Source organism: Hipposideros armiger, unplaced genomic scaffold (assembly GCF_001890085.2).
Source record: "Hipposideros armiger isolate ML-2016 unplaced genomic scaffold, ASM189008v1 scaffold_120, whole genome shotgun sequence".
Taxonomy (NCBI): domain Eukaryota; kingdom Metazoa; phylum Chordata; class Mammalia; order Chiroptera; family Hipposideridae; genus Hipposideros; species Hipposideros armiger.
Window position 1 is genome coordinate 426,599 of NW_017731470.1, and position 24,388 is coordinate 450,986.

At 36.7% G+C, this 24,388-nt stretch overlaps 1 protein-coding gene and 1 long non-coding RNA gene across 2 annotated transcripts in view; one reads left to right on the forward strand and one right to left on the reverse strand.

Moving 5' to 3' along the window:
- The window catches only part of LOC109385639 (uncharacterized), a 28,251-nt gene extending 20,462 nt beyond the window's left edge, over nt 1-7,789 (reverse strand). The window contains exon 1 of the long non-coding RNA XR_002124658.1: nt 7,710-7,789. This is a non-coding gene — a long non-coding RNA (uncharacterized LOC109385639). The remainder of the gene's footprint in view (nt 1-7,709) is intronic.
- PDE7B (phosphodiesterase 7B) overlaps nt 7,584-24,388 on the forward strand; it is a 298,624-nt gene continuing 281,819 nt past the window's right edge. Inside the window, exon 1 of the mRNA XM_019648129.1 lies at nt 7,584-7,953. Coding sequence (XP_019503674.1) covers nt 7,933-7,953 — 21 coding nt within the window. The 5' untranslated portion in view covers nt 7,584-7,932. The remainder of the gene's footprint in view (nt 7,954-24,388) is intronic.

Consider the following 24,388-nt stretch of genomic DNA (forward strand, 5'->3'; position numbering starts at 1 on the left):
CCAATACCATAATGTTTTCAATTTTGTAGCTATAAAAAGTGTTCTTCTGTTTTTCCCTCAGCAGATGTAATATCGTTGGCTACATTTTACATCTTTAAACACATTTTTCCTTAGATTTTGAGATACCGCATTCTCTTTTTTTCTTTTTATGTTGCCAGTCTTTGTCCATATTTTTATAAGCATCACTTCCTTTGTCTATCCCTTAAATATTGAGGCTCCTTTTGATTTGTCCCCAGGCCCTTTTCTATTCTTGTGGTAGGCATCCTTCCTGAATGACCCCATCTGCTCATCTGACTTATATCACCAATAAGATGGCACTCGTAGCTGTTTTTCTAGCCTAGGTTTTTCTGCTGAGTTTTATAACAAAGTATCTATCTCCACTTTGATGTTAAGTTCAAAATGAAACTTATCATCTTTCCTGTCAGACCGAACTCAGTAAGTGGCACCCATTTGCCATGCCTGAATCTTGAGTGTCATCCTGACTGTCCCAGTCTTTATTCTCATCCCATAGTAAATCTCTTATCTTTCGCTTTCAATCTATCACCAAACCCTATTGATGCATTTCCTAATGAACTATTAAATCTGCTCATACCTCTCCTTCCACATTACTACCAGCCTCTTCCAAGCCACCATACTTTCTCGCCTGGACTTCCCGTCTCTAGGCTTCCGTCTTCTGGTCTCCACACAACTGTCAAAGTAGTATTTCAAAATACAAATTTGATTATGTCCTTAATTGTTTAAAATTCTTTAATATATCCCCATTTCTCTTGACACAAAGTCCCAATTTCTTAATATGATTAAAAGGTCCTGTACTGTCTTTACTTCTTATCGCTCCAGCCAAGCTGAACTTGTTTTGGGTCTTGGAATGAACTATGCTTATCTTCACTTGTCTATCTTTTTAAGTGTTATCATCTTGGCCTGTAAACTTTTGCATCCCTGCACTCTCCTATTTTATTGGAGTACCTCCTACTCATTTTAGGTACCTCCTACTTATCTCCCCCCCTCACTTCCCCCCACCCTTCACCCCACCCTCCACCCCCACCCCCACTTCCACTTTTTTAAACCAGAGTACCTCTTACTTATCTTTGAGACATCATCTCAAATGCCATTGTCTTCAGGGAGGTGTCTTTATTGAGTTAAAAATCTAGTGTGAAGTTCTTTCCTGTATACTTCCAATACCCTGAGTTTCCCTTATCACTTTACTCCTGCCATTGTGTTGTAATCACGTTCAATTGTCTGTATTCAGCACTAGACCATTTTGCTAATAAGAATACACCACTGTGGTTTCAATTCCCTGCTCACAAACCTTTAATCATTGCTCATTTCTTAATGAATAAAGTTCAAATTCCAGATTTAATTTTCTATAATTTTGCATTAATCTGCTATTGGGGTCACAATATGTTATTCCTTTTCCATATCCCATACTCCCATTATACTTAACCTACAGGTCAGTCTCTCAATATAACATGTGTCTTCCTGGTTTAGGACAAGCGAAATCTCTGACATTATGCAGTCTTCCTAAATTTCCCTTTGTGGAAGTAATGTTATCTTTTTTTGAATTTCCATTGTATCTTTTCCACATTTAGAGACCTCTTTGAATATTTCCTCTTATCACTATTGTAAGAACATGTGTCTTATACTTGAAACTGAGTGTGTGACTTTTAGAAGAAGAGATCACATCCTATTTATCTCTGTCAACCCCAATACTATGTTGAACATATACTACTAGATTCTGCCAATAATATATACTCAATATGTATTTCTTCAACAAATGTAATACCTGTAAGGTCACTAAGAAGCTTATGCTCCTAGAGATACAGCAAGAGAAGAATCATATTTTCTATTCCATTAACAGAAAGATAGAGAGTTGAATTTTACAGGAAAGAAAATGACCAAGAGTGGTCATTTCCATGAGTCATGGGCTTTTAAGAAGAGGTTTTGGAGGGAAAATGAAGAGGCTGAAATAAGGTGGTTCCTTTTAGATTATTTTTATAACTAATAAATTACAGAAAATGTGGTCACCTCAAATGTTTTATTTCAAAGAAAACTCAAAAGAATGTATTAAATAATGATGCTTCAGAAAAACAGTTAATATTTTAAAGAGCCATCTTAGATGGGTATTACTGAGTTTGGTGGGAATGATTAGATAGAGGTAGAGGTAGAGGTAGAGGTAGAGGTAGAGGTAAAGACAGAGACAGATGATATAGATACCCTTCAAGTTTTCTCAAGTTGCAAGTAGTGAGGTATTTTTATCAGGGAGAGGAGAATTGACAGTCACTTGTAGGAAACATTGATACTGTATATTGAATTTGTTAAAACTCTTCCTAAGTAACAGAAAGCCAACTTAAGTGGCTGCAGGCAATAAAGGGAATTCTTTGACTCATATAACTGACTGTATTTGTCCACTTGGGTTGCATAACAAAATATCAAAGTCTGGGTACTTAAACAATAGAAATTATTTTTGTACACATCGGAGACTGGAAGTCCAAGATCGAAGTATCAGAAGAGTGAGCTGGTGTCTGATGAGAGTTCTCTATCTGGCTTGCAAACAGTTGCCTTTTGGCCATATCCTCAAATGATGAGAGAGAGGGAGGGAGTGAGGAGGGAGAGAGAGAAAGAGAGAGAGAGAGAGAGAGAGAGAGAGAGAGAGAGAATGAATGAATGAATGAGCGCTCTGGCACCTTTCCTTGTAAGGGTGCAAGACCTATCAGGTTGGGGTACCACCCTTAAGACCTCATTTAACCTTGATTACCTCATTATGGGCTCTATCTCCAAATATAGTCACATTGGGAGTTAAGTTTTCAACGTATGTATTGGAAAACACAATTCAGTCCACAGCACTGACTGTTGGAACTTGACTACTGAGAGACTGCCGTCATGATTGTGTTGTGCATCTATCTCTGTGCATACTCCTTTTTGATCTCCTTTGCTGGATCATCCTGAATTTCCCAGTATCTAAACATTAGAAGATTCCAGAATTTAGACCTCAAGTATATTCCCATTTCCCAAGTGATGTCATGCTCTTCCCTGGCTTTCAATACCATTTCATCTGCCCATGGCTCTCCAGAATTATATCCACACTGCCTATGTGACATTTCTATTTGGAAGTCTCAAAAGTATCATAGGGATAACATGCTGTCTGATATTACTTTAAGTCATTATGACTAAACTCAAATAGGCCCTTAGTGCTCTAGGCCATCATAATATACTTCTCTGATAATTGCTGCTCTTTACTATCCTGGATGACTATTTCACATCTTCTCTCTGCATACCTCCACCACCTCTCCTAGTCTCTCTCTTAGCCAATACTCTTAATTTTTATTTCACTGAGAAATCACAGGGAACTTTCAAATCTTGCACTAGCATCACAACCCACCTAGCAGTACCTCTACCATTTACCCTGCCTTCTCTTCTGTTTGAGTGGATGAATCATCCATGCTGCTTTCTAAAGCCAATCACTCTATATTACTGTTCCATCACTGCTGTAACAAATTAACACAAACTTTATTAGTTCATGGAGCTGTTAATGGGATTAGCTAAGTGCTCTGCTTAGAGTCTCACAAGATTGAACACAAGGTGTTGGCAGGACTGTACTCCTTTCCCGAGGCTTTGGGTCAGAATCCGTTTCCAAGTTCATTTAGGTTGTTGCAGAGTCCAATTCCTTGCACCTGTAGAACTAAGATGTCTATTTCCTTGCTGGCTGTCAGCTGGGGAAGCCCTCAGCTACTATAGGACTCTCTCTGGTTCTTGCACATGGGTCCTACATCTCAGAGCCAGTAGAAGTGTGTTGAATAGCTCTGATACGTGTAATTTGTCTAATTTCTTTTGCTGCATTTTGTTCTACTTCCAGCCAGAGAAAGTTCTCTGCTAGTAAAGACTCATGTGATTAGATTGAACACACTCAGATAATCCAGGACAGTCTCCCTCCTTCAAGATCCATAACCTCAATTATATCCGCAAATTCCCTTTCGCCATGTGATATAATATATTCAGAGATTCCTGGGATTAAAGTATGGACATCTTTGGAGGGCCATTCTGCTTATCACACACTCCGTTTGTGCTCCAACAACTTTCTCCTCTCTTCTGCGGCACTAATTATTCCTCTCAACTGGATCATTTGTACCAGCATACAAAATGCGGATATTTACCCCATGTTAAAAATGCTCCCCTGACTCCATTTTTCCTCCCAACGACTACCCTGTTTCTCTGCTCCTTTGGGGGAGAACACCTTGAAAGAGTTGCCAATGCTGTTTGTTCCCAATTCTTTGCCTTCCATTCTCTATTGGTTTTTCACCCTTTCTGCTTTAATAAACCTGATTTTGACAAGGGCACAAATGATTACACATTCTAAATCCAGGGTCAATTCTCAGTCTTCATCTAACATTCATTTTACAATGCTGATCATTTAAAATTTCATTTGGCTTCCAAGATCACCCGCTCGGGTTTTTTCTTACTTCTCGGAGACTCTTTCTCAGTCTTCTTCACTGGTTCTTAGTCTGACTACTTGATCTTGGACTGCCTGGGGCATTTCCATCTGTACTCATTTCCTTGATAATCTCATCCAGCTTCATGGCTTTAAATACCATGCATATACAATAACTTCCAAATTTATATCCATAGCCCAAAACCATCCCCTGAATTCCAGACTTGTATGTTCAACTACCTACTATGCATCTCCATGGAGATACCTTATAGGCAAAGGTAGCATGTTCACTGTCAAACTCTGTATCTTCCTCATAAAACGTGTGTTTCCCATCATCTCTTGGCTAATGCCAGCTTCACGTTTGATGGAACCCAGAATTTTGGAGATGTTATTGGCTCCTCTCACTAATCCCCCTCTTTTATATCTAACATCCAATCCATTTAACAAATCCCATTGTCTCTAACACCAAACTATAATCAGAAGTCAACCACTTGTAGCCACTTCCACAAAACCATCTTGCTCAGCATCACCATAATCTCTGGCTTGTTTTATTGCAATATACCCTTCATTAGCCCCCCTTATTCCAATCCAACCTCTACAGAGCTGCCACAGTGACCCTGTTAAAATGTGAGTCTGATCACCTCAGTCCTCTGCTTAAAACCCTCTTTCTTTTAGAATAAAAGTGAAAGTTCTTCAATGACCTAGAAAGCCCTACACGAGCTGCTCCCTCCATACGCACTGCCAACTCCTACTCATCGGCCGCTCCCACCTCAAAGCCTTTGCACTGATGTCTTCCTGCCTGCACTGCTCCTTCCTGCTTCTTTCCTCATCAACTTCAAGTCTTGTTCATATAACAGCTTTGCAGTGAGACCTTCTCTGGATACTCAATTCCAAGTGGCAAGGCCCTATCTGACCAGTGACACTTTACTGTCTTATTTTTCTCTATACAATATTATCACTATTAAATAGCCTATAAAAAAATTTTAACTTATTGTTATGGTCTGTCTCCCCTCAGAAGATCAGGCTTTCATGAGGGCAAGGGCTTTGGTGTTTGTTTGTTTGTTTGTTTGTTTGTTTTCATTGCTTTATCTCCAGCATTTAGAATAGTGCTTGGAACAGAGTAAGCAATCAACAAGTGTTTGTTGCTGTTCAATGAAGATCCAGAATCACCCCTTATTTCACCTCCGTACCAGGTCCTTCTTCCAGTCTTCCCCATAGCAGTGAATGGAAACTCTGTTCTAGTTGGTTCAAGACAAGACTCTGGGAATTATTCTTGAAAATCCTGCCAATTGTATACATACACACACACACACCCTCCAGAATCTGACCCTCTCACCTTCACTACTGCTTTCACCCAAGTTCAAGCCATTATTGCAATGGCCTCATTAGTGTTCTTTCTGCTTCTACTCTTACTGCCCTGGAGTCTATTTTCCACATAGGAGAGGAAATCCCTTTAGAATTTATGTCAGATCATAAGACTTCCTTAGTTCAAAACACTCTGAAAGGTTTCTCATCTCAGAATAAAGTCTCAATCCTTGATGTGGCCTATAAGATACTTTCTGATGTTGTCCCAGACAGAGCTCCCTGAATTCATGCCTTCTCTTTGTTCATTCTCTCCCAGCTACTCTATTTCCCTTTTTGTTCCTTGAATAGGCCAACCATTCACCTGTCTTAGGCTTTCACACTGCTTCCTCTGTTTGGAATGCAGACGCACATGACCTGCTTCTTCACTTCATTCAGGCTCAAAGTTGCTTGATCAGGGTGCTTCTCTAATCATCATACCTAATACAGCATGTGCATGCGCACGCGCGCGCGTACACACACCACACACACACACACACACACACACACACACACACACCTGTGCCCTTACTTTCTTTGATTTTGAAGCCCTTATTACTATTGACAGTATATATTTACTTATTTTTATTGCCTGTCTTTCCTCTAACCCAAAATATAAACTACGTGAAAGCTGATACTACCTGTTTTGTTCACTGCCCTATCTTCAATATGAAAGATAAACGCCAACAAAGACAGGCTTGCATAACCCTAGCACATAGGATCTCAAAGAGGTATAAATACTTTTTTTTCCCCCTCTCCAAGAATCAGTATTAACATCTGAAAAAGGACTCTGGCTATCTTGAGTGTTGTGCCTACCCCTAAAACATTTTCTCTGTCTAGAGCATTGGCGAAATCTGATTGGCCAGTCTAGGTCCCATGCCCCTTATAATTCTGTTGTGGGTGGTGTGTGTGTGGGGGGGGTGGAGAAGGCTATGCAATCCATAGGTAGAGAAAGGAACATTTCCAAAAAGAGGTTCTGTTAGCAGAATGGGGTGGGGGGCGAGAGGCTATGCGGGAGGCTGAAATAACAGATGGCCACCACCGAGCTTTTCCAGAGAAATACAGGGATGAGCTGGGACTCCTGGTAGAGGAGGTATCCTTAAATAACTGTACCTTCACACACTTTGGGAGAGAACATGCTGATACCTCAGGCATGCCTGTGTGGCATCACTGCCTCCTCCTTCTTGAATGACTCCCTGTGGGGAGAGCAGGAGGGATCTCCCTAACATGAATAATCTTGACACTTCACCACATAAACTGGAGGAAACATAAAAAAAAAAAAGCAGCTATCAACAGCATAAACGTGATTCCATTTTTCACTGCACCTAATATTGTGCACTAGTTCATTTACGCCATTGTTCATCCATGGCTATAAAAATGAAGCAACAGCTCATTTTTAGGTAAGGGTAAAAATAAATTAATTTGAAAATAAGCCACAGCTATGAAGTGGGCCTACGTACCTACACTCACATTTGGAAAACTATGAATCTTGCTGCTCTTATATAGCTCAGGGGTTTTTGTCTTTTTTTTTTTTTAAGTTTTGTATTTTTTGATACAGCTTCCCAGAAGGTATTTTACATTTTAAAAATGTATTCCTGAATATAGGAATTGTTTCTGGGGTTCTCCTGAGAGTGGGGTACCCAGGCTAACCACAGGCTCACACACATTCTTCCCATAGTACAGTACTTTCAAATTAATAGCACATGCAGAGGAAAAACTAAACCCTTTGACGTCACTCTTGAAATGAGGAAACATAAACAGAAAAGGCTCCACTCCAGTAAGCTGCCAGAGTTGAAGCTGATTGGTCTCTGCTTTTCCTTGCCTGTGGCAACTGACAGCACCTCCCCGCCTAGCAGGCCGGCTGCCCGCCAGTCGGTGGGTCTGGGCACTGCAGCAGGCTCGGCTCTGTCCCAGCACTTGTCTGGGAGAAAAGTGGTGTACTCACCCAGAGAGAATCTTTCTTTCCACCTTCCTTGTTTCTCGATCTCTCTGTGTGCTTTTGTGTGGCTTTCCTTTTTTTTTTTTTCCTTTCTTTTTTTTTTTTACTTAATTATATTCCTAATCCTGGATGAAGTTGCTGGATTCTGCAGCACAAGTCTTCATGAACAAGCAGCACCGCTCAGAGATTTCACGGCATTCAAAGGTCACAGAACTGCCACTATGGTTAAATGTCTTGTTTAATGGTTGAGGTAGGTACAACCAATTTAAGCGGCAAGCTCATTTTTCTTGAGACGACAGAATCACAGAGTGATGGCAGGGATTTTATTTAAAATGAACCTGTACATATATATTTTTTTTGGTGTGTGATTGTTACTACAGCAACCAGCTTTTGAATTTCCTTCCTTTTTCTAGGCGAACTGACTAAACATTATCACTTACCCTGAATTAACCATTTCATTCCAACCAGCCTAATGAGACTTAGACATTTTCACAGCACTTTAAGACCCCACTGAGCAGGGCTGCTTGCTTTCTTTCTTTCTTTCTTTCTTTCTTTCTTTCTTTCTTTCTTTCTTTCTTTCTTTCTTTCTCTTTCTTTCTTTCTTTCTTTCTTTCTTTCATTTCTTTCATTTTCTTTCTTTCTTAATGAATGCAATATTTCTTCTTCAATGTAAATCTTAGAGTTGGGTCATTTTTCTTTTTAGTGGGATAGGATCGGAAAATATTGGTAAAGAGATTGGTTAGGGCTGCAGAACAGGGAAAAAGAAAATCAGTATTTTTCTTGAGTTTGTCATGTTGGTTGATAGCCGATTTCAATATGAAGAAATTAATAGGAAGAAAGGAAGAAGCTGGTAATGAGATTGAAGGTAGAAAAACCTACAGGGGCATGCCAGAAAAATAAATTCTTAAGCAAAATGCACTTTACCACCTTGTTGCATTTTTTTTTTAAATGATCTGGATGTAGAAGTCAATGGGGGAGATGCAGGGCTGACCAATGACTTACATCTTATTTCTAAAGGAAAATAAAAACTTCTTCATTAGCACTGCAAATTTGCTAATTATCTTTTCTTATAATAGTTGAAATCAGAGTGAGATATTTAATTAGGAACTTAAGTGATTGATCCTGGGGACTAATTAGTCTTTTATAGATTCATGTGCTGTAGCCAGACTGACTATTAAAATGTTAGACTAAATCTCTTTGCACTGGAAGGCAAATGGATGCATTCATATACAGTAAACACACTAAATGCTGCAGGAAGCAGGCCAGTAAAACACAGGGATAATGTTGTTTTACACGGCACATTATTAATATGTGTTAAGGGGGACCCCTGCTAAAAAGCATTCCTATCCAGAGTCAATTTTTGTAAAAGCAATTCAAGTAATATATGGTTAACATGGATTTCCTTATTATCCTTCTCAAAGTTATGCAATAGCAAGTAAGACAGGATTATTTGAAACCATAACTCTTGTTTCCAAAATTTCTTACTTGATTTAAAAAAAAAAATTCTGTTCTCAACATTGAGAAACAGAAATGCTAAACTGGGTTATTAAGCAAGGAATCAAATATAGTGCATTTCAAAGGGTTAACAAAATTATCTGCATAATACTGTAATGTACCAAATTAAGAACTGCAAAAATATTAGCTCTGAAATGTAGAGGATGTGCTGTGAATGGACAATTGCTTTTCTGCAGCTCCTAGTGGGAAAACAAGGACTTTGTGTGTTGCAAATGCCTGACTGCAGCTCCTCCATTTCCTCTGCTTTATCTTTTATTACTGGCTGGTGAAACAAAGACGGGTGTCAGTAGTTACGTCTTGATTGACATTTTCACTAATAAAATGAAGTTGCTTTTTGTCTCAACTAGAAGCCCAGAGTTAACTGATTACATCTCCAAAGTCCATATCTTCTTTATAAGGATGTTTACCTGACCCTGTAAGCTGTCCAATTTGAGTGTACTGACTCAGTTGAACAACATGAAATAAAATCAGTGGTGGCTATGTCAGCAAATTAGCTAAAACTCTTTTTTGAATCAAGTTACTTAGAGCAAGGGTAGAAAAGCCAAGATGTGTTAGGAACAGACATCAACTTAGGGAAAATAATTGTACCAGTAAATCTTTTAAGGCCTTACACTGTGTTTAGCACAAAGCTATGCGTTGTCAGTTCTCAGTAAATATCTACTTAAAACATTTGCTGAGAATTTACTACCCTTTATATGTTGTAAATTTTAAAATGATCTTCAAATATGGCATATATAATTGTCTTTGAAAAATGTGTTTGGTGTTGGTCGAGACTAAAATATAATCTAGATATCAACACATTAGTGGTACAGAGGAGGGAATTCCCAATGTTGACTTGCATTATTTTCAGCCAGAAGGCATCTTACTCCAAACTGGTGCAAAAGCACAATGACCAAGTTTTCTCAAAGTGGGAAAGTAACACCTGGAAAATGCCTCCACCTAGTAATTAATTGTCCAAAGTCTGATTTGTTGTTAGCTAGGCTCAAGTCATAAGGGAATCTGCTTGTTGACTCACAGACCATAGTATTGGAAGAAATTTATTAAGAAGTAAATTAATCCCTTGTAAGACTGAAAGGGCTTCATTATAATAAAAAGAACTATCAAAATTAAGAATCAGGATATACTTCAGAACAGCTAAGTGTAAAAGCAACAGATATTCTAAGTGGTTCAACTCACAATAACTTTTGGGGGGTAACTTATTGGGAGATTCTCAATGTACAGAAATTATTACCCAAAGAATCCATCCTTTGGAGTCAGATCATGTCTTTCAAAGAAGTCTACAGACAAGTTGGACTTTCTCTTCTAGGAGGCATATTGGGCTGAGGAAGAAGGGATATGGCTTTTGGAATTGCAATGAGACCCTCTTTATGAGCACCTCCCCAAGGTGGTATCCCCATTTCACCTAAGAATTCACCTTGGGGAGCACTTCCATCATTCACGTGGCAGGAGCCTTGGGGTCAGTACCACTGACCTCTATAAGCATCCTAGGTAGCTCTGTAAATGTGCTAATGTGCTAACATTGATTCTCCAGATGATGTGTACTTGGTAGATTAGCAATCTGTAGAGCAGTTGATATGGAAATTTGGGAGACAGAAGGGAAAAGGGATGAGAAACCCAAACTGACTGACCAAATACCTACTCTGTACCAGGCGTTGTTAGAGATTTGAATACACAGAGTTAAATGTGTCAATACTCTAGTACATAATCAAGGCATTTATACTTTCCCAAGAATCATGTAGCTATCTAAATGATTTCATTTGTATTTAGAAAATGACTGCACAGAGTACACTAAAAAGAGCAGCAGAGAGAGACAGGGAACGCATCCTCACTCAGGCTCTACCTCGTTGGGTGACTCTGAGCCACTTGCTTACTCTTGACCTCAGTGTTATCATTTGCAAAAGAAACTGGTTGTATTGAGTTATTGCCAACAATCCTTTTTGGATCAAACTTTTTAGTATTTACTTTCAGTTGGGAGTTCTTTAAAAATTCCATTTATAAATAAATGATAAAGTGTCAAATCTTTATTCAAAAATATTACTGCACACTTTCAACATGTCAAGGGCTATACCAATTGAGGTGAAATGAATCAAAACATAAGGGATGATTCCCACCTTTAAGAAGCTTATATTCCAGTAGAACATACAAACAAATATTGGAGTCTGTGCAGATAAATGGAAAAACAAAAGAGAGTGTGGGAGGGAGGTGGTGATGAAAAATGAAACAGAAGAGGTGACTTCATACAAATTGAAATTCAAGAAAAATCAAAATTTCCTATCTATGTATTCAACTCTATTAGTGTGATCTTTAATATGATCAATTGAAGGCATTGTCATTCTTCTAAAATAATGTGTTTGTAATGGTGTTCTTAAAAATATAATGTTAAAGAGCCAAAATTTCTCGGTTGGTTGATTAAGCTACTCTACAGGTCTAGGATGGTGAATTAAATCAGTGCATTAATGTCGTCTCTGTCATCACTTGAACTTGAAACCCCTAGAAGTTAGAGAAAGCAAGAGTTCTTTGAGAACTTTGACAGCAGCCCCAGATGCCGGCAGCCATTGGGTACAAGTAAGAAAGGTTCACAAGTTGCGATGGGCTGAACGTTGATGCAATGTGGTGTTATTGGAAATGCCCTTGGTATCGGAAAAGTTCACATAGTGGGCCATAACTTCCAGAGATGACCTGTGTAAATTAAGGAAAGTGTCTTAAACATTGGAGTCCTCAGTTCCCTCATTGAGAAAGTGAGGCTGTTAAAAGACTTCATGGATGCCTTTCTCCTTTCCAAATTTTGTGCTTTATCCTGACAAGATTAATGTTGATGCATTAGTGTTCATTTGTTTTTATTCTTCCACGTCTCCCATCCTTTCTTTCTACCATTTTCCTTTAGAGTTTGCCTTTACTCAGTTGTCCAGGTTTACATAATTCCACCTCCAAAATACTCTCATTGCCAAACAAAAACAAAACAAGGTCTTGGATTTTGGAGAATTTCTCCCCAGGAGGATTATTGCTCCCCACGAAAGGTCACCTATCCTTGCCTCATTTCCCTCCTGCAAGGCTGATGTGCTTCTCCATAGAAGTAGCTCTTCCTTCAGACAGTAAAGGGACATGCTTTGTGTTCATTGTAGCTGGGGACTTTAATGTTACACGACAAGCGTCTTCTTCCTGAGTGCCAATCACTGTCTAGATTTTCTTTATTATTTCACTTAATATCTCCTCAACTCCAATCCTGGTGTCTTTAGAGAATAACTGAAAACATGCTGATAGCTAACTTGGAGGAAGCCTCAGAAAAAAAAATTTTGGTGCACTGGTTGTCCATTGAGTATCTGCTCTGAGACCTTGCCCCGAAGGTACAGGGTCACTGCCTCATCCTAGTGGTACGTTTTGATGCAATTCAGTTACCCTAATCCAGACATTGATGAGATCCTACTTAGGCCAGAGTATTCCTGCAGGCATCTCCTCTGGGGGAGGCTTCACCGTTAACAGCTCAAGCATGGAGAGTAGAGAGCAGGGTTTGTAGTTTTGTGCAAACTTAAAAATAACATGACACAAAACACACAGAAATCAATTAAGAAATATATAATTCTTACTATGCTAATGTATAAATACCCCAATACTTGAAAATATAAATCTTTTCATAAATGCTTTATACATTTATTTGCATATAGTATAGAAGTGTGAAAATAATAGCCTCAGCCAATATACTAGTAAGGCAAGCTTATGTCATACATTTAACCAACCTTCCTCCCTCCCTCCCTCTCTCCCTCCATACCTCCATACCTCCCTCCATACCTTTCTCCCTCCATACCTCAATTCATACCTCCTTTTTCTCCCTTTCTTGGATTTGTAAAGAGAAGATGAAAAAAAGAATTAAGATTGGTAATGAGATTTTGATAGAGTTTCCTTTTGTGAAATTTGGAGCACCTTGTTTTAGTTTTTCCTTTCAACTGGTTGGTGAATTTGCATAAAATTTTTCAGTGAAACTCCTGGTCAGATGGTATCCTTATTAATATCTTTTGTGTTTTACATTGTCGTAATTAGCATATAAACAAGAAATACATAAAATGGCCTTTCAATATGAAAAAAATCACCCTTAACTGCTCACTGCTTCAGACATACAGAAATAAGATTCTGTTGAAAAAAGTAGTTTATATATGACTTAAATATACTGAAGGACATTTGAGAGTTTTGTGGTCTAAGACTATTTCTTTTTCTCCTGGGATGGGAGGTGGAGTCCAGGGCTAGTCTTATGTGAGGGGTGTTTCCATGGGTCTAGGTGTAGACAGAAGGAGGTTAACATAAGCCTGAACTGGTCAAAATTTGGTATCTAATGATACCAAATAGTCAACATTTTACATATTCTTTGACCGTGGTAAATATCAGTCTAAGAACATATTGAATTTTACACTGTTTTTGATGTAAAAAAGCAGAAACAACCTGAACCTAATAATAGGTGAGTTGTTGAATACATTATTTTAAATCTATATAATAGAACACCATATAATTATTTAAAAGACTGAAGTAGATCTACATGCACAAACATTGAATGATTTTCAAGATGTATTATGTGAGGGGAAAAAGCTACATTTAACAATTGTGTAACTACATATACACATTCACACACACTGAGAAAATTTCTGGAAATACAAATTAAAAAAACTTACAATGGATACCTCTGGAACTCTGAGTGCGGAATGGGAAAAGACTTACTTTACATGTACATACTTTAAAATTGTTCAACTTTTCTCCCCATAAAAGTATTACATCTACAATGGAGAAAATTACAGGCTGTTTGTTTATTATCATGTGATATTTAAAGTTGGCAGAATAATTAGAAAGTAAAAAAACGATGAGTTTTATTTTTGTTTTAAATTGCTTCACTACCTTTTTCCTTCAATCCTATTGAAAATTGTCCTGTGCCTTTGACACTGAGAGGGAGCATAGCTTGACCCAAAAGTAAGAGTCTTGGAAGTGAGGAGATAGACAGCCCATCACTCCTGACCGAGTAACTTTGAGCCAATCATCACTCTGGGCACAAGTTTCCTCATGTACAAAATGAGAGGCTTAGTCAAGCTCAAAGTTCCTTCCAGCTTTCGTATGTGTCTAAGAAAACTTTCTGGCCTGTTGCATGCCCAGCTAGTTGAGATCTTTCTCCATAAACTGAATGTATATGTTTTACTATACATATTTTATTGATTTGAACATTTTGACTAATTTTTTGTTTTGTTTTGTTTTAGAATTGGTCAATTTGTTTTAATTTCTCAAATTATTTAAATATGCAAAATTTATAATTATCCAAATAATATTTAAGGAAACCACATATCATAGATAGACTTTTAAAATTAAAATATACTATGCTATCAGTTATTCACAAAACAGCAGAAAACACTATTTGTATTAAGATGTGTAGTTTGTGCAGTAACACAAGCAACTAAAACTCCAGTCTGAATATGATTTATATATTTCTTGGTTTTCCAGGAGGAAAAAAAAAAAAGACTTCATTTCCCTTTCTCATTATGCCACTTGCCAGCTGTGTCCAGTCAGATGAAAGAACTCAGTCATTCACAAAAGTGTAGAAGCATTCTCATAAAAGGAGATGCTGCAGTAATACAGAGGTCTAAAGAATGCCTTGATTTAGAAAAGGTCATTAAACTTAAGAAGAAAAAGTGTTTTCCATGTGATAGGAATATAGTATTTTTCCATGTCTTTGAGGCTAGTATTCTTTCGTTTTCAATTAAATGGAAACTTTTTCAATTTGGTTTTCAGTTTGATGTGGAAAATGTAGGTATTAGTCATTTTAGTTATCTAGTAATTTTTATTTTCTATTTTTTTAGACCTTTATTATTGTGTTTGGAGTAATGGATAATCTTCAAGTTAAAATAAAACAAAAGGGATAAACAAAACGGAAAGGAATTTGTGTTAGCAGTTTTGAATGACTCATACTTAACAGTCTAAACTTCTCTCTATAAATCTCTTGAATTGTTTAAAAATTCATTAATCATTAAAATCAGTGGCTTATAAATAAAATAATAGAGACATATTGTCCTCTTTTTCCATTAATATGTTGTCCTCAAGTGCCCATGTATGGGTGCATAAGAGAGAGATTAAAGGCAAGGTCCTTCTCGGACTGGAAGACAAATGCATATAAAAAATTTTTATGTGGTATTCATGTAAAAACAAAAACAAAAACTAAAATTAAAACAAAACAGTGACTTAGAGAACATAGTCTATTTTAAATGTCTTCTTTAATATAAATCTTTTCAAAAGAAGTAAATGCATTTATTGAATTAAATGGCCATAATACCATATAATTTTTTAAAATCAGTTTGGATATTTTACATGGAGAGAGAGAAGGGAAAACAGGAAGAGAAAAATGAGGATCAAATGTTTTTTAAGGAGCACTGAACTTGTAACCTAAAGTCCTAAGTTCATGTTCCAGATACTAGTCTTACTAAGGAAATACTTTTCAGCAAGCTATGTAGGATTTTTTACTTTCAAGTCTCTAAAATGTAAATTTAAAGTGAGGTACCTTTAGGTTCTAAAATTTCTAGGGTTTACTTAATGCACAGATGGATTGGCTTTCAGATGTAATTAATCACTTTGTTCATAGCACAAATGACAAGTCACTTTATTTTCAGAACATTCCTGTTAGGAAAGGATTAGTTAAGCCCATTTCAATGGCAAGGCAATTGAGGTTCACAGAAGTTACCACTAATAGATTTGGTGTTCAACCCCAGCATTTTAATGACAATTTTAAATTGTTTTTATATGGTAAAATGCATTTTATTTAGAATTCATCTTTAATCACTCTAAGCATGCGTTACAGAAAAAGTTTTAATTACTTATACAAACATAAAAATATCTGTTTCAAAATGTTACAGCAGTCTACTCGTATGTATACACAGGAGGTTTCAATATAGAGAGGAATAACATTATTTCATTTTACATGCATTTACAGTGGATGAATCTGACGCTTTCAACTTCAGAAGTTTTGCTCTATGAGGCGGTATAGTGAACACGGCAGAACCTGACACCATTCATTGTTCACTTGTTGTAAGTGAACCTCTGTGAAGCCATTACCCAAGCCAAGAAATAGAACATCATTACATTATTGCCACCTTAGAAATCTCATCATGCCTCGTCTATTCTTTGATTCACCATTATACCATTAGACTCATGAGGTTGTTGCACATGGCTGTATTTATTCTCATTATTATGTAGTGTTTACTTATCTGAATATGCAATCATTTATTCACTCATTCTACTGTGGAAAAACATTTGAGTGTGTCTAGTTTTTAAAGTTACGAATAGCACTGGCCTGAGTATTTTTTTTTAAAGATTTTATTGGGGAGTTGGGGGAGGGGAACAGCGCTGGGAAATCTGGGGAAGGGGAACAGACAAGTTGTTGTCGTTTTGTTCTTCAGTCTAGTTGTGGAGGACATTACTTCAATGGCCCATGTTGGTATTATCATTGCACTCTTCCTGGGTGAGGCAGATCGGTTGCCAGCCATCGGATGGCTGCTCACAGCGGCTTTTGGCAGCTCACACCGGCTGCTGGCCGCTCACACTGGCTGCCAGCCACTCACGGTAGCTTATGGCAGCCCACTACAGCCTACGCCATCATGGGCGACTCCTGTCAGCCCAGCTCCAGGTCGAGCTGTTGTTCACCATCTTAGCTGTAGAGGGTGCAGTGTCACTGGCCCCCATATGGAATCCGAATCGGGGCCCTGCTGCTCAGAGCTGGCGTCCCAAGCCAGCTCTTAACCAATGCACCACTCGGCCAGCCCAAGGCCTGAGTATTCTTGTCTTTTGCTGCACATGTACACTTATTTCTGTTGAGTGTTTGTAGAAATAAGTTGCTGGGCTACAGGAATGTTTATGTTCAACTTTAGTAGAAAATTCAAAATTGCTCAAAGTGCTTAAAATAATTTAGACTCCCACCAACAATAGATGATAGTTCACTTCCTCGTTCACTTCACATAGTACCATTTCTGGTAGGTATATAGCGATAGCTTATTGTGGTTTTAATTTACATTTTCCTAGCTATTAATAAGTTTGAGTATCTTTTCACATGTATATCGACCATGTAAATATCCTTTGTTGAGTGTCTAGTCAAGTCTTTTACATATAAATTTATAGGACTTTTTATATGTTTTTGATACCTTTGATTGTTATATATGTTAAAAATATTTTCTCCCATTGGTGAAATCTATTTTCTTCTTCTTTGAGATTGTGTTGATCATTCTTGGTTTTATACATTTCTACATAAATTTTAGAATTACTTAAGATTCCTTCCTAAAAAAACAAAACATCCTTGTGATTTAAATCAATTTGGGAAGATCGACATATTTAGTGAGTCTTCCAATTCATAAACATAGTATATCTCTCTGTTTAATTAGGTCTTTCTTAATTTTTCTCAATAATACCCTCTAGCTTGTTTTGTGGTCATTTTACACATTTCTTGCTAAATATATTGTTAAACATTTAGTATTTTTATGCTATTCTAAATGGTATCTGTTTTGGCTTCAATTAATTTTTTTTATTTTTATTTTTTGAGCTGAGCCATCCTGCCACCTGTTGGCAGCTCAGCAGCAGCTCAGCTCGGGCCAGGAATCAAACCGGCGATCCTGTTGCTCAGAGCTCACACTCTTGAGCAAGCTCTTAACCAACTGAGCAACTCAGCCGGCCCTCTTTGGCTTCAATTTTAACTTTTTGTTACTGATACATAGAAAAACAATTAATTTTTGTATATTGACTTTTATTGGCAAGATAAATTCACTTATGAATTTTAATATTTTATATGTAGAATCTTTTGATTTTCTGTGTAGGAAATCATGGTATCCAAGTATATTGGCAGTGAGGAAGCTTCTTTTTCAGTACTGATACCTTTGTCTTATTGAATGGCAGGATTATCAGTACATTTTTGAAGAGGTAACTGTGGGTAACACTATTTTTTCCAACCTCAGAAGGAAAGCTCTCAACATTGTACCATTCAGTATGACATTCTCTATAATATTTGGAAGTTTCCTTTTATTCGTAGTTTGCTAAAATATTTTATCATGAGTATTTGATTTATCATATGTTCTTTCTGATATCTATCATGATTTTTCCCCCCAATATTCTACTGTGGTGGAGATTGGTTTTAGAATGTCAAATCAAACTTGAAGGCCTGGACTAATCCCAATTTGGTCATAATATGTTATGCTTTTTTTTTTAATCCCTTATTACCTTGATAATGGGTTGCTAATAATTTTTAGGATTTTGAAACGGTGTTGATAAAAAAGATTAGCTTAAAATTATCCTTTCTGATTACTTTATCAAGGTTCCACTTTGGAGAAATTTATATAAATCTATGTGTTTTCTTCCTTAAATATTTGTGAGAAATTGTAAACAAATTCATCTGGTCCTGGATTATACTGTGGGCAAGTTTTTAGTTATAGTTTTAATTCCATCAGTTTGATGGGCTATTCAGATTTTCTACTTTTATTTTAAGTTTTGATAAGTTGTGTATTTATAGGTCTTATCTATTTTATCTAAATGTTATCATTTATTACCATGAAGTTGTCCATAATACCCTGTTTTAGTATTAGTCTCACTTTTTATTCTTTCTATTAGTTTATTGTGACATTTCTGTTTTTATTTTCAAACAGTTTGCCAAGAGGATTATCAATTTTATTATATATTTCAAGTGAATAACTTTTGACCTTTTAAATCCTCTTTATTTATGCATACTTGTTGTCTATTTTTATTAATTTCTTTCTTTTACTATTTACTTCTTTCTTCATTCTTTAGGGTTATTTGCTATGTTTTTTTTTTCTATATTCTCAAGTTTTTTCCCTCTCATTACTTTGAATATTTCTACACCCATTGTTTACCTTCGGTCTCTTTGTTCTTCATTTTGGACATTTTCTTTTGAACTATATTTTGTTTTTTTTAATTCTTTGTTCAGTTGTATCTAATCTGTTACTTAATGCATTAAATGATTTCTTAATTTCATTTATGATATTTTTCAGTTCTAGAATTTCCAGCGTTTATTTTTCTAGTTTCTAGATCACTGTCAAAATTCTGAATCTTGTTAATCATATCCTTGAATGTATTATACATATAATTTTAAAGCCTTTGTAACTTTTATTTACATCTTTTGAGTTGTCTGCTAATGCTTTTGGTTGGATCAAATTGTCTTGACTTCCAGATACCTCTTACTTTTGATAGAGCCCTAGATGTTGTACATAAAAATTATGGAGATAATTTGAGGCCTAGTGTGATATTATCTTTCTATAGATAGGATGGTACATTTGCTTCTACCAAGTTACCAGTGGCACTAATAATCCTGATTGTCTTAGTCTGATTTTGTCAACACAAAATATGAATATATATATGATGTGCTTAAAACAGTGGCTAGCACATGATAATTACTATGCAACTATTTTTTTTCCCTTTCATTGTTTTTCTTAAAGGATGTGGAAAAAGAAAAAGGGAAGAAAGTATTAAGAATAACATATATAGCATTAAGGATTCTAGTATCCACGAGAAGTAAACTCAATTTTTTTCATTTTATTGTCTTTTATATCTGAAATAAACCTAAAAATGGGAAGCTGTATTTATCAAAATCATGTACTAAGTAGATAAAAATAAGTATGTGTTCGCCTTCCATGTTTCACTATGGCCATTATAACCATTATATAAAATTTTTAGAAAGAAAGAATTATAATCTCATCAGTGCAATTACCTTATTTTATAATTATTACTTTCCAGTAGTACTTTGATACCATTTTGGATATTGCTAATATCCTAAAGAGGCCTTGGGCCAAAGAACTATTCTAATAGACAATTTTTCATCTGCACCTCACATATCCAATCAAGGATACCTACATAATGTATCATTTGATTCTTGATTGATAGCTTTTGTACATGGAAGCTAATGTTGTCTTATATAGTAGCTAATACATGTTAGCCACAAGGAGATATTAGTAACTTTCCATACAATCAAATATAATGTCTCTGAATGAAAATTATAGTTCCTATGTGTGGTAAGCACTCAAAACTTTTTATTTTCAGTATAATAGCTGTGTTCTGTGGAATGAGCAATTTAATTATTTAAATAGGTGTGAACAAAATATACCCGGTAGTAAGCTTAGCTGGGTATAGTCAAATTCCGGTCTAGTTATGTAAAACTAGGTTTTTGGTGTTCTGTATTTATCTGTTGCCTCTGGCAGTTTGTTAGCTTTTCTTTTATTGTGTGTGTTTTCCTAATACTTTATTCAGGTTTTTCCAGTGCTGGGGTATCTTTGAGGCACAGATGAACTTGACGTTATAGCTAATGAATGCAAAATATGTTGTCTTTAACCTAGAGACCAAACACTAATTACATATAACAATTTATAAATAGCTTGAAAATATATATTTTAGAGAACTATTAAGCAGTGAAGAAAAATGTGCTTGATATATACTGCTGTATTGATTTCTTTTTTAAACATATATTTCTAGTTTTCATACATTATATGATGTTTTTCCTTTTCAAATTAGAAATTTAAAAATTAGAATTTAAAAAGAATCAATGTTCAGTAATTTTCAATTATGTTGCTTTACTAAATAAGTGCTAAAGCATATGAAATTTAAAATACTAATAATTGGTAAGTTTTATGAAATTAATATTATCAATTGATAATATCATACCTTACAGTTAATAAAATATAAGGAAAATTGACTCAGTATTCAAGACAAAACATTAAGTTTTATGTGTTATTCCATGCATTTCCATGCATTTTCATGCATTCTAAAATTGAGAAAATAGTTATAGCACATTATAGATTAATAACAAAGAGTTATTACAAACTGTTATGTAACTAAATAGCAGTTACACAGTTTTTAATTCCCACTTCTCAAATTCCTGCAGAAAGTTACATGAGTTGTATTTGTCCTGTTTTTAACACAACTATGTAGTGTTTCTTCCTTAAAGAAATGCACAAAGGAATCCATACATGAGTTTTTAAGCTAATTTAATGTGTTGAATTTAAACTTAAAAAAAATTTACATACCTGGTAATTTTGACCCACCTTTAATTTATTCATGCAATCTTAATTAAGCAAGGTGACTTCAATTATTTTCTAACTGTGAAATGGGCCTAACATCAATCATTTATCTACAAAGAAGTGTGATATAGCCTGAGTTAGGGTTTCAAGCTAGAAGTTTTTGTGTAACAAAGATAAGTTTCAAGGGCCCCACCGAGTGGCGCGATGGTTAAGAACTGGCTTGGGACACCAGAGGGCCCTAGTTCGGATCCCACATATGAGGGCCAGTGACACTGCCCTCTACAGCTAAGATGCTGAACAACAGCTCAACCTGGAGCTGGGCTGCCATGAGGCGATGGCATAGGCTGCAGCCCCTGCTGCAGTGAGTTGCCATGGGTTACTGTGTGTAGCCAGCAGCCAGTGTGAGCGGCCCTCAAGCCGCTGTGAGTGGCCGTCCAGAAGCCGGTGACTGATCTGCCTCACCCGGGAAGAGCATAATGATGGTGCCAACTTGGGCCAGTGAGGCAACATCCTCCACAACTAGACTGAAGAACAAAAGGACAGCAACTTGTCTGTTCTCCTTCCCCCAATTCCCCAACACTGTTCCCATCCCCCCAATACCCCAATAAAAATCTTTAAAAAAATAAAAAGAAAAAGATAAGTTTCAAGCTCCATTTAGCGGAGGGTTCTGAGTCCTTGTCATTGTCCCACTGCTTGATGCCTACATGGCCACACACATCATATGTCTCTGATCAAGCTCATGGTTACACATTTTGACTTTCACTCCTTTCAGTGCCTATATTTTATCAAGAGAATGGTCTGACAAATCAGTATGTGCAGACAGTTTATAACAATATTGCTGGTAGGAGCTCTCGTTGACACCCAGAATTATAATGTGGTGGGGCTTCTCTCCTTTCCCCATAGCGCCCAGATGTCATCAGAACTGTGTTCAGCATTTAATCCAAGTGAATTCTTACACACGCTACATGCTTAACTGAAATTGAATTTTAGGCCCAACGTTTTACATTTTCTCTTGTTTAGTTCAGCCTAGGTACCTTAAGTATGCTGGCTCGTCTTTTGTTTTTTGTTTTAACTATGAAAGCCTCAGAATCATAAAAGTCATATGATTCTGTTTTTCTCTGCTTCATAAGGTGTATACATATGTGTGTGCCCACATAAACAGATATAGATGTAGATAAGTAGGTAGACATAAATATTAGGTCAAGCCACTAAAATGAGCATTTTTTAGCCCCAAACAGTCAAATATCAGTAATTTCATATGTTTCAACCATGTATATACATAAATATGTACATATATGTGAATGTATGTATACGAGTATACATATGGGAATATATAGGCAGGAAATAAATCATAAAACTGCAATGTCTTAGAAGGCGGAGTTAATGTGTTATTTGTAAGAGGTCATCATGCTGAGATCATCTGTGAAGCCTATTAACTCCAGAGAGATAAATGCTAGATACATCTGGCTTCTTTTCAGCATGTGTGTGTGTGTGTGTGTGTGTGTGTGTGTGTGTGCGCGCGCGCACGCACACTTAGGACTTGGTTCAGGAGTATGTACTATGTATATTGCATACAAGCCTGTTGAACAAAATAAATTTGGGAACAATTGGTAAATTCTAGATTTTTGGCTCGCATCACTGCAGGTACCATTGATGTCATGGAGAAGACTGAGGAAGGATGAAGTGGGCGAAGGGAGATGCAGAAAGAAGTTAGGAGCTCTGTTTAGGACACATTCAGGTTGAGATGCAGTGTTCAGGGAAGAGATCAGAACTTAGGAAGACAATGTAATTAGGAAGAGGGTGGAGCACTAAGCCTTCCACCAGCATCCAGAGGTCAGGGGAAGAGGAGGAGTCAGGAAGTGATTCAAACATGCACGCATCTGGTTTGTACATGGCATTGCCTATATTATTGGAGCCTTGCCAGACCTCATGCTTCAGAAAACTCTGTAGACATGAAAGTGCCTTTATACATTCTTAGCGGTGAGGGGCTGAGGCTTCCAGCTTGGATCCTGACGACAGGAATTTTCCGTACATCCTTGAGAATAGCACAAAGAAACTGTGATATAAATATGCTGTTCCGTGTTTACTCTTAGATGTTTTCAGCACAATCATAATTATGTGTGGCCCCTAATGAAACCTCAGTTGCTTTAACTTGTCCCATTATTATGCATTTCCCTTTACTCGAAAGTATGGGCATCTGCAATTGACAAAGACACAATTTGGAATGACGTTTGTTTTGATACAAAACTCTAGAACTGGACAAGACTGTTCCATAGACACTGTATTATTTATGACAGTTTGCTTTCCAGTCAGTCCAAAAGCCTACGTAACCCATGAAGATAGGAAATCTAGGTGCCAAGAATACATAGACCCTAAACAACATAAGGAAGAGGGTGTATGGAAATATTTGTTTCAACATCTTCAGATACCAGGGATATACATTCTTCTCCTCTTATCTGGACCTAGCAAAGCAAGGATAGAGAATTGCCTGTTGGGTAGGGTGACAGGGAGCAGGGCGGGGAGGGGGGGTGCAGAGAAAGGTGCTTTTGTGGTCATGGTCACTTACATATACGATAGTCAGTGATTGTAGAAAACATAGGTACTGGCATTGAGGGAAAGAATCCTGGGGAAAGACAGGAAACTAGATATGTAGTCTTCGCTTTAACATTTACCCATGCTACGATCCCAAGGAAGAGACTAAATGTTTTGTGGCTCAGTTTCCATCCATTTTATATTGGCTATAATTATCCCTCTCAGTATTATTGTAAAAAATGGTTGACTATATATACATACATATATATACATATATGTTGATATATATGTGTGCATGTGAAACATATAGTCATGTGTGGCAGTGTGGGTGGTGAAAAGATCTAAGTAACTATTAACTACTGTTCATCATTTTTGTTGTCTCGTAGACTCATGCCATCTCTTTGCTTTTTATTTTAATTAATGGTCCTTAAGAAAATATGAATGGCTTGATTTTAGTAATGTAGAGCAATAATAACAGAAACGAAACTTGAAAGAAAACAACTAATTCAAACAATTCAGAATAAATTCTATTCATAATAACATTGCGATTATGTCACCTCATTAGCTCTTCATATTTTTTCTAACAGATGCCTCAGTGGGTTGTCAAAAATG